At 36.6% G+C, this 11,752-nt stretch overlaps 1 protein-coding gene across 1 annotated transcript in view; it reads left to right on the top strand.

The window, feature by feature from the left end:
- The first annotated feature begins 462 nt into the window (after positions 1–462).
- Positions 463–11,752, top strand: part of Vwa8 (von Willebrand factor A domain containing 8) — a 394,300-nt gene continuing 383,010 nt past the window's right edge. The window contains exons 1-2 of the mRNA XM_071611473.1: positions 463–734; positions 8,203–8,280. Coding sequence (XP_071467574.1) covers positions 572–734; positions 8,203–8,280 — 241 coding nt within the window. The 5' untranslated portion in view covers positions 463–571. The remainder of the gene's footprint in view (positions 735–8,202; positions 8,281–11,752) is intronic.

The raw sequence follows: 11,752 nt of genomic DNA, 5'->3' as shown, positions 1-11,752 counted from the left end.
CAGAAACAGAAACAACAAAACCTCCAAAGGTTAAGGCTTTCAGTTATTGTATGGAAACACTGGTATGGTTACAATGAATCAACATGGGCGAAAGTTCCCATAATCTCATGCATGTTTTCTCAATTCCCAAAAAGGATTTGAAGCAACACACGGGTAAAGCGCATTACAATAAGACCGAGAAATGAAGCCAGTGCGAGTTATCTGAATTCCGATGCTCCTAAAACCCTTCAGCATTTTCTGAACTCCCCAGAGTTTATGGGGCGACAGGGCAACGACTGGAGGCAGGCCTGGAGAATCCAGGTGAGGGGTCGCTGGGGAGGCGAGGTGCGCAGGAGCGGAGGTCCGGCAGCCGGGGTGCCCAAGCCGGCTCCACGAGCTAGCGCTCCGCGGGCGCTCTCCGCCCCGGTGGGCCGGGCAGAGAGGGCTGAGCCGGCCAAGCCGGGGGAAGGAGTTTCCGGCGGACTCAGCGTGGTGTCGCTTCCTGTGCCTCTTGCCGCACCGGTTCTCGCTGTGGTCCCGGGACGCGGTTGGGCCTGGGACCCTTAGCTGTCCCTGGCAGGACCCCGGCTCCATGCAATCCCGCCTCCTGCTCCTCGGAGCGCCGGGCGGCCGCGGGGCCTCGGCCTCGAGGCGTGTGCGACTGCTGCTGCGGCAGGTGGTGCGGGCCAGGCCGGGCAGCGATGGGCAGCGGCCGGAGGTCAGACTGCTGCACGCCGGGGCGGGGGCAGACACAGGTAACCCAGGCGCCCCCGCCGTGCTCCCTGCAGCCTGCGCTGGGTCCGGGCCTCTGCCGGCTGCTGCCTCGCGGCACTCGGCTGGAGCGCTTGCTGTCAAGGTTGCTAAGAGATCTAAGTTCTCGTCCGATCTCTCTGCTAACTGCTGCGTAATGTGGGGCAAAGCGCTGGCACTCTCTGGGCTTCATTCTGTAACTTGAGGGTCTGGACTAAAGATCCTGATGACCTGTTCTCCTCCTCCACTGGCGCGTTTACCCCCAGAAATCTGACTTGAATTATAGTACATGTAGAGGTTAATGCAGCAGCCTTGCAAGTTTTTGAAAGCTAGAATTGACCTTGCTTTCTGAGTGTCCCCAAAGGCTTGGGCCTGGAAGCCATAGTGCTATGCCATATAGCTATGCCGTATTCCCTGCAGGGCTTGACATTGAGTAAAAGCATACATTCTGGTCAAAGAACCCATAATTGACGGTGTGATATATCTCCACAAATCTTTTCGAGATCTATACTAGTCTTTCCAAGTTCCACATAAAAAAAAAAAATTCTTAGAGCTGAAAATCACAGGTTCATTTAGCCTAAACACTAAATGTGTGTGTATGTGTGTGTGGTGTGTTTGTGTGTTGTTGTGATTTGCTACAGATCACACAACTAGTGACTACTCTAGAACTACATGCTCTGATTTCTAAACTTGGCATTTTTTTTTTTTTGTCTCTACTTGAGGTGGTTTCAGGAATCCTTTTTGTTTTATATTGGAATTTGAGTGTTTGTGATGATTAAGGGAAGAGATGTATGTTGCTGTTCTTCAATGTTTAAGTTATTTCTAGGAAAAATTTTGTCAATGTCATTGTTGCTTAGAATGATGGAGGTTTTCACTATGAAATCGTAGATTTCATTGTTCCTCTTGCTTTCTCTCTTCACCTAATACTTTTTCTTCCCAAGAAATGAGTCAGTTTTATCTCCCGTTCATTCATTCATTCATTGAACAAATGCTTCCAGCAGAACTGAAATTCAGAGTTTGCCTTTCTCCAGTTGTGGTGTCTAGAATATTTGTTTTGTTTTTATTTGTTATGTTATTTGTTGTTTGTTGCTCCTCTATCCTAAAGGCAGAGGTCAAGGGCAGGCATGTAGCATAATCTATACCTTGGGTTTTGGAGCTAATCAGTCTTGGTTGGAATCCACTTCTGCACTATCTAGCTGTGAGGACTTGAAGGTAGGTTACTTGTGTTCCAATTTTAACTGTAAAATGAGGTTAGGAAGATAGGGTTGTTGTGAGGATTCAACTTGCAATTCAGTACATATATTATTAGTATTATACATTCTTAGCTAGGTGAAAGTTATTCTGCTTCAGTGGCTTTAGAAGAAATGAAATCAGTTACTTTTAGGTTCAGAAGTATCTGGATAGGCAGATGGAGTAGAGTTAATTGACACATTTTTAAAAATAGAAGTTACTCTCTATACCTGAATAATACTTGTTGATTGTAAAAATATTAGAAACACATGTGAATGTAAATTTTAAGTCTGTATTATATAGATGGTGGTAAATGTCCTCAAAATTTGTGTTATGTTCAACAATTCAAAGTATAGGCGTTGTTTCAAATGCAAGTCACAGATATGTGAATAACAGTTTAACTTCTTAGACTCAGCCATTGACTTTGGCAGAATCAGAACACAAGAAGTACAGTATGTTGACCTAAGTTGTCTTGCTGCTACAAAGATTTGTAATGCTGAAGGTTTGAGGCATGTGGATCCATGCACCTGGAAACTTACCAGAGATCTGGGCTCAAGTAAGAAAAGTTATGAGCCAGGGAAACAGAAGGCAGTTCTTGGCTACCCTGACATATTAGGGCAAGGCCTTCCAGGTTGGAGTGGCCTATTTGGAACCAGAGGTCATATGTTGACAAATGTAAAAAAAAAAAAAAACAAAAAAAAAAAAAAACAGTAGTTCATAATGGATTCATATTTATAATGAAAAGGAAAAGAGGCTCTGAGCTGCGCTGATATATGTGACCAGTAACTTACTAACTCCTCTTTATAATTGACATTGCTTCCTTAGCAGTTTTGGGGAAAAAAAGTACACAGCAAAGTACATAAATAACATATTCTTCTTTCCCCTGGACTTTATGTCTTATTTATCATTATGTTGCTTTGGGGCCTGCCAACACATTGTATTTAATAAGCCTTCAGTGGCTTACTAGGTTAAAGATCAGAGAACCAGTGTGAGAAGCTATGATTGCGTTGTTGGCTCTCAAGATAGAAACTTTACTAAGCCTGATAAGAAGAAAGATAGGTCATTTATGGAAAAACAAAACAACACAAAATCCCAAAGCCACTGTTTTTCATTCTTTGTTTTTAGATAGAGTAAGTATCTTCAATTTGTAAATTCTTTATCCCTTTACACTTCTATTAGTAGTAGTGTCTCTTGGTTTTAGAAACAGAGGGGTTAGTTAACAAGGAGGTTATCTACTGCAGAGTTTTCAATAAAGAATATTGTAGTGTTTTCACAGATGGAGCCAAGTAAGTTGGTTCAGTAGGACTCTGATGTGAAATGGATTCAAATATACTAGAAATAAAATGAGAAACTCAGAAACACAACTATGTAAATCCACTGTGACATTTAGTGCTCTCTTTCAACACAATTATTAATGGATTCACTGCTTTTTCTTTATGACTTCTGTGTATGAATTAAATGTTTATAGAAATACTTCAAAATACTTTTGCATAATCAATCTATATTCATTATAGAAAACTGGAAAATACAAATCCCCTAAACAGTCCTCTCACCCAAATTTATAATTGTCAACTTTTTAAAAATATTTTTTTAGTTGTTAATGGACTTTATTTTGTTTATTTATATGTGGTGCTGAGAATTGAACCCAGTGCCTCACACATGCTAGGCAAGCACTCTACCACTGAACCACAATCCAAGCCCCAATTGTCACTTTTTTGCTGTTAATCCTATCAAGTTTTATTGATCTCACTATAATAAAACATTTATGCAAAAACATCGTTTGAAAAATGGGATATGTGTTTTGTGACACATTGTTGTGAATATATCAACATAATATTGCCATGCATGATCATTTAAAATAGGAATTATTAAATTAATGTATTTATCCACATAATTTATCTTATTGGTTTCTCATTCTTGGATATGTAGATTGTCTATTTTAAAACATATAAACAGTGAAATAAATGTCCATTTATAAACATTTTTGTGATTTTGAGATTACACCTTTGGGCTATAATAGAAATAGTAATAAATGACACTGGGGAGGGAAAATATAGAACTCTGGCTTAAACTGAGAAATCCAGTATAAAGGGAAAAGAACTATACTTTGGTTTAGGTCTTAATTCTATATTGACTTGGTATTGAACCTTGGGAAATTATTAACTATTTTGACCCTGCAATAGGACATTTTGACTCTGAGGATCTTTTGATAGTGTTTATATATTAAAGAATTTAGCAGAAATATTCCAGAAGAGTTGTAAACGTACAAATCATTAGGAAGACCCATACCAGGAACACATAGACCAAGATGGAAATTGATATATTTGGTTTTCTCTTGGGTCTCAGTTTTGTATATTAAAAAACGGTGCCACTGACCCATTTGTTCTTAACCTGAGGTGATTCCCCTCCCCCAGGGGACATTTGGCAAGGTCTGGAGATGGTTTTGGTTGTCAGAACCATGAGGGAGGGCTACTACTGTCATTTTGTGTGTGGAGGCCAGTGATACTGCTAAACATTCTATAATACACAGGACAACTCCTCTGTTTTAGTGAGCTTTTTTGCTGCTGTGACCAAAAGACCCGACAAGAACAATTTTAAAGAGGAAGAGTTTATTTGGTGCTCCCAGTTTCCGAGGTCTCTGAACATAGATGGCTGACTCTAGATGGCCAACTCCATTGCTCTGGTCCAAAGATAAGGCAGGACATTTTGGCAGAACAGTGTGGTGGAGGAAAACACCTGGGAACATGGCACCAGGAAAGAGACAGCTCCACTCTCTTGGAACAAAATATATATCCCAAAGGCATGCCCCCTATGAAATACTTTCTCTAGACACACCTTACATGCTTATAGTTGCCACCAAGTTAATCCCTATGAGAGGATTAATTCACGGACTGTCTTAAGGTTCTCATAATCCAATCATTTCACCTCTAAACTTTCTTGCATTGTCTCACACATGAGCTTTTGGGTCACTTAATATCTAAACTATAACACTGTCACAATAAAGAAGTATCTATCCAAAATGTCAATAGTGCCACGTTTGAGAAACTATGAACTAAATCAACTTCTTTGTCAAAGCTTGTTAAAAACTTCATACAAATCAAATTTAAGAGTTTAACTTAGAGCAATGAATGATTGACAAATCAGATAGCTCTAGAACCAGAAAAGTTTCAGAGAGGTTCACATAGCAATATGGGCAAGCAGCACTTATGGACAAGAAACAAGTGCAGTTCAGAAAGAACTTGATGGATTATAGCTTACTGTTTGCCTTATTTGCCCATGGTTTGATCAGTTGACAACCTGTGTTGACTGAAGCTGGGCTTGGTGTGTCTGGCTAAGACTCAGTTAATATAAAAGTATATTAAGTTAGGTTTTCAAATAGTTTACTAAGTTAATTTACATTTTTTAGAAGCCTCTTGCTTGTTGCTCTAATGCTTGGGGATCTTCAGATACCTTTTTGATTTGATTTCTAGTTTAATTTCACTGTGGCCAGAAAGCATACTCTATGGTTTTAGTCCTTTGAAATTTATCAAGACTTGCTTCATGGTCCAGTTTATGATATACTTGGGTGAATTTTCCATGTACATTTAAAAAGAACTTGTAATATGCTGTCATTGGGTGTAATGTTCCAAAAAGTTTTTGTACATCAAGTGAATATTAGTAATTTCAGATCAATACTCTTCTCTGCCCTTACCTTTGATACTTAATCTTAGCCAAAAGACTAAGAAGCAATTGTCCTAACGTCTGTATTACTTTCTCCCCCTGTTCCTTCCATCAATTTCTGGAGAAGTACTTTAAATTATTTAGATGATTGTGAATTTGTCTATTTCTACTTTTCTGTCAAGTTTTTTTTTCTTCTTTTTCCTTCATATTTATTCTCTAGCTCCCTTGTTGCCCAGGTCATCACCATGGTTTTGCTGTTTTCTTCCACGGAGAAAGAGGTTAGGATGTTGCTTTATCTAGTTTCCTTCTTTCCTTGCTTGCTCTTCTGGCTTTTTAGGCCTAGAGGTCGTCATGGTTTTCTGTTATGGCTAGTCCCAGGGTATTGCATTATTCTTATTATTTTTCTGCCCTCACCTTTGTTAATCGTTTCTTGATCATACTCTTTTCAGTTACTCAATTTAAATGTAACAACATTCCATCTGTTTCTTTCAAGGTCTCTGATTGACAAATCCATATGCTCGGTAAAGCATTTTAGTTAGTAGAAAAATCCAGCGCAGAAACAAGAAATAGGGAGGAGACAGACCAGTTGTGGCTGGAGTAGGATGAGTGCAGAGAAAAATTATAGGAGATGAAGTCAGAGAGGAAACCGGGGGAGCTAGATTAAAAATATGCCTGTAGGCTATTGCAAAGAATGGAGGATTGACCAGAGGATTGGTATTGATGCATATTTTATTAGAATCACTATAGCTACTCTATTGAGACTAGACTGTAGGGGAGCAAGGATTGAAACAGGAAATCTGTCAAGATATGTGAGAGAAGGCTTTTTGGACTACCATGGATTAGGGTATGAAAGAGAAAAATTAAGAATTTCTTGACTCCAAGCTTTGTGGTCTGAACTGCTGGAAGGAAGAAGTAGCCATTAGCAGAATGGGAATACTGAGTTGAGCTTTTTGATGGGAAGATCAAAAGTGCAGTTCTAAATACTGAGGAAAATTTTACTACTTTAAAAAAAACCTCAGTAAAAAAGTTATAGATATACCATGTTTTATTTTGTGATTCCCGTTATTTAATATTAAGTTAAAATTTTTTTTGTAAAAAACCTATCAAGAGATGTCTTAGTCTGCTTGGGCTGCTATAACAAATTTCATAAACTGGATTATTCAGAAACAACAGAAATTTATTTCTCACAGTTTGGGGTTTAGAAATTCCAAAATCAAGGTGCCAACTGATTAGATGTTTTAGTGAGGGCCAACTTTTTGGTTCATGTTGACACCTTTTACCTCTATCTTCACATGGTTAAAGGGGAAAATGAGCTGCCAGATAATTATAGTCTTTTTAAGAATTGAAATAATATTTATGAAGGATTCTCATTTGAAAATGACACAGCTATAATTCTTTATAACTGTTCTGTAATAAAAGCCAGTAAGTATCTCTCTTATATTTGTAAGGAAGGTTATACTTTAAAAACAGATACTTTAGAAAGTAGCTAATTTATGTTTTCCTTGCACTAAGAAAAATAGGGTAGCATAATCTATCAGCCAATGCCTGGAAGTAGTTAAGGTTGTACTGTGAGACCCTACTGACCACTACATTTTTGAGGATATTAGAATTTAAAGACCAGTGGTTCTCAAAGTTGCATTAAAAATGACCTGGAGGGCTTGCTGAAGCAGATTGCTGGACAATACTGATTCAGTGTTCTGGGGGGCCTGAATATTTGCATTTTTAATAATTTTCAGGTGATGATGTTGCTACTGGTCTTTGAAAGTGTGAAGACCAGAGACTGAAGATGGTTGTTATTATCACCATGATTTAAGTTCTTAGTCTCTAGAGTACCTGACTAGTTATAAACTGGCCATTCTGAAATATGAATTTTCCACAACTACTTTTTGAGTGTCTTTGAACCGTGTCCGAAGTTCCAGGTGCAGTATGCCTAACTTGCTGTTAGGACAAAGCAGAGAGCGATTATTTGGTTTAGTCCTGCACTTTAGAAAATCAGTCATAAATTAATGTTAGTTTAAAAAATTGAAAGTATAGAAGTTACTGAGAACTTTTGTAGTTCTTTTTCTACTTGTTTCATGTTGAGATTCTTGGCATTTATGTCACTTAGAGTTTTGTTCTTTTAATATGGATCTAGAAATATTAAAGTTTGAGGTGGATTGCTAGAGAACCTGAAATTGTACGTAGTAAAATAAGGATGTATAAAGATATAAAAAGGTTGAGGATATGTGTTAAAAATTCAACTATTCATGCTTTGGATACTCTTAAATAACATACATCTTCTGTATTATTATTGCCTATGTTAGCATTACTATTAATGAAAAGACAAAATGGTTAATATTGTATTGTGCTTCATCTTTTTTTGCTAACCCAAATTTGAAATGTGAATTTTAATAATACTTCATTTCTCCCTGATATAATTTATACTGTGGACAGAAGTTTTTGAATGCACTGCCTTTAACATAGTCATATGTGTAGTACATTTCTGTGATGTCCTCTCTGTGGGTCAGGAGAATCATTGTTGATAAAGGCATGGTATATGTCACTTGTCCCTTGTAATGTGTGTTTTCTTTATTCTCTTTTTAGGTGATACTGTTAATATTGGGGATGTATCCTATAAGTTGAGAACTCCTAAGAACCCAGAACTTGTGCCACAGAACTACAGTAAGAAATATTTATTTATGAATGAATACATTTTAAACTTTTTAATGGGAATTTTCAAACAAACACAACCTAGAGAGAATATTAAAAAAGTGTATGATCTAGTTTATTAATATTATGCCAATCTTTAACCTGAACCTCTTTTTTTTTTTGGTTCTGGAGTATTTAAAACCTATCCAAGACATCCTATTACTTTCTTTATTCATGACTATTTAGTAGAAACATTAGTTTTTCTCACTACCCTTAAAAAAAAACTTGGGATAAAGTTTACATCTACTAAAATGCATAGATTTCAAATGTTTATTTGGTTAGTTTTGACAATTTTATAAACCTTGGCTTTCCATCTCTGTGACAATATACCTGACATAAACTCAGATTAAAGGAGGAAAGATTTATTTGGCTCATGATTTCAGAGGTTTCATTTTATGGTTGGATAGCTCCATTGTTTTGGGCCCATGGCAAGGCAGAACATAAGTGTGGCAGAATGAAGCTACCCACCTCATGGTGCCTGGGATGCAGAGGGATACAGCCTAGAACAAGATAGATCCTCAGTGACCTACTTCCTCCAACTAGGTCTTACTCCTAAAGTTTCTACTACCTCCCAATAATGCCACCAGCTGAGGACCATGTCTTCAACACATAAACCTTTGGGGGATATTCCATATTCAAACTGTAACAACCTCCAAATGTTCTCTTTGCCTTTATCATGACTTGGAAACCACTGATGTCTTTTCTGCCATGATAGATTAGTTTTACCTACTCCTTAGCTTTTTAAAAGTAGAGTCATGCAGTATGATTGTGTGTGTGTATCTAAGTTCTTTACATCAAGAGAATGAATTTAAGGTTCATCCATGTGGCTGCACCTATCTGTTTTGATTGCTGAATAGTAGTTTATTGTAAAAAAATACCACAGTGTGTGTTCATCCATTCTTCTGTTAATAGATTTTTGGATGACTTCCATTTTTAGATTGTCATAAATAAGGTACTATGAAAATTTGTGTACAAGTCTTGTGATCATAAATTTTCACTTCTTTTGAGTAGAAAACTAGGAATTGAATTGATGTATTATAGGATAGATACCTGTTTATAACACACTGGAAATAATTCTCCAAATCAGTTGATCAGTTGTACTATTTCCATTTTTTTTTTGTACCAGGGATTGAACCCAGGGGTACTTAATTACTGAGCAGTATCCCCAGTTCTTTGTTTTTATTTTGAGACAGGGTCTTGCTATGCTGTGGGACTCACTGAATTGTTGAGTTTGGCTTTGAACTTGTGATCCTTCTGCCTCAGCCTCCAGAGCCACTGGGATTACAGGCATGCATCACTACACTTGGCTGTACCATTTACTTTTAACAGTGATATTCTACATCCTTACCAACATTGGTGTCTTATTCTATTAGGTATGAAATAGTAACACATTGTGGTTTTTGTTTATAAGTTTTGTTCAGATGTAATTCATATACCATAAAATTCACTTTTTAAAGTGTATAGTTTATTGATTAGTAGCATATTCAAGGAGTTGTACAGCCACACCACTAACTTTAGAACATTGTCATTACCCCTGAAAGGTTACATATTAATAGTTACTCTCCATTTTTTCCTTTTCAACCTTAACCTGTGGTAATCACTACGCATTATGTTTTTATGGGTTTGTCTATTCAGGACATGTTATATAAATGGAATCATACAATATGTGGCCTCTGTATCTGGCTTATTTCACTTAACATATTTTCAAGGTTCATTGTTTGCATAGTATGTATTACTATGGATGAATTATATTCCATTGTATGAATATTTTACAATTTGTATATGCATTTATCAGTTGATGGATATTTGGTTTCCACTTTTGGTCTGTTATGAGTAATACTGTTGTAGAAGTTTTTATATGGACATATGTTTTCAATTTTCTTACATATGTACCCAGGAGAGAAATTGCTAGGTCATATGGTAATCCTTTGTAACATTTTGAGCAATTACCAAAATGGTTTCCAAAGCAGCTGTACCATTTTACATTCCCATCAACAATGAATAAGGGTTCTCATTTCTCAATATCATCACTGCTTTTTACTGTCCATCATTTTGATTGTAGCCATCCTTATGCATGTAAAGTGGTATCTTATTGTGCTATTGTACTTTTGATTTGACTATTCCTAATGACTTGCCATTTCTTTGCTCAAAATCATTTTATTTCTTTTCTCAAGAATTTAAAACATCTTTCTTATACCTTGGGAACAAAGATAAATCCTTAGCTATTTTGATCTAGACTTAGTCTAACCTTTACACTCTCTTTTTTCTGTGTTTCAGTGATTGAGCACAATATAGAACATGTTTTTTTTTTCCTCTTTAGATTTTTCCACTAGACTATGTGCTCTTTAGCAAAGAAATCTTATTTTCATCTAATGCAAAATTACATTGACTCTACCTCCTAAATGGCCTTGCCATCTGTCTTCTCTACTCTGTTCCCCCTTTATTTTACTATGTTTTAGGTTTTTTCTTTTTAATTATATTTTCTTAGTGGTCATCTTAGGGATTACAATTAACACCTAAAGCAATTTTTTCAGGCTAATACTAACTTTAATTTTAATAGTATAAAAAACTTTGCTTCAGTATATGTAGGTCTGTTCTCTCCCACCTCCTTTGTGTTGTTATTATTATTATTATTTAATATTTGTTTTTTTTTAGTTGTAGTTGGACACAATACCTTTATTTATTGATTTTTATGTGGTGCTGAGGATTGAACCCAGGGCCTCGCACATGCTAGGTGAGGGCTCTACCACTGTGCCACAGCCCCCTTTGTGTTATTATTATTATACAACTTATATCTTTATACATTAAAAGTCTACAGTTTTATAATTTTTGCTTTATGAAGTTGTCTTTTAAGTTAAATAGGAGAAGAAAAGAATGGACAAAAACATGTTTATACTGTCTTTATATTTGCTTATATTATTTTCTTTGCCAGTCTTAATTTCTTTGTGTAGACTTGATTTACTATTTATTATGCTTTCATTTCAGCCTGAAAGAAGGACTTTAGTATTTCTTATAGGGAAAGTCAGCTAGTAAAGAATTCTCTGTTTTTGTTGATCTGGAAATATCATAATTTCTTCTTTGTATTTTGAAGGATAATTTTACTGGGTGTACAGTTCTTGGTTGACAGTTCTTTTGAGCACTTTGAATATGTCACCATATTGCCTTTGGCCTCCCTACTTTCTGATGAGAAGTCAGTTATTAATCTTATCAAGGATCCTCTATGTAATGAGTTACTTTTCTCTCTGCTGTGAAGATTCTCATTTTGGCTTTTGATAGTTTGATTAGGATGTGTACTGTTTTAGTAAGCTTTTTCAATGCTGTGACTAAAAGAATAACCTGGGACAATTGTGAAGGAGGAAAAGTTTATTTAGGGGCTCACAGTTTCAGAGTTCTCAGTCTATAGATAGCAGGCTCCATTCCTCAGGGCTTGAGAGGAGGCAGGACA

Source organism: Marmota flaviventris, chromosome 4, assembly GCF_047511675.1.
Source record: "Marmota flaviventris isolate mMarFla1 chromosome 4, mMarFla1.hap1, whole genome shotgun sequence".
Classification (NCBI taxonomy): Eukaryota; Metazoa; Chordata; class Mammalia; order Rodentia; family Sciuridae; genus Marmota; species Marmota flaviventris.
Note: the sequence above shows the minus strand (reverse complement) of the source record. Positions and strands in the feature narration are given on the sequence as shown.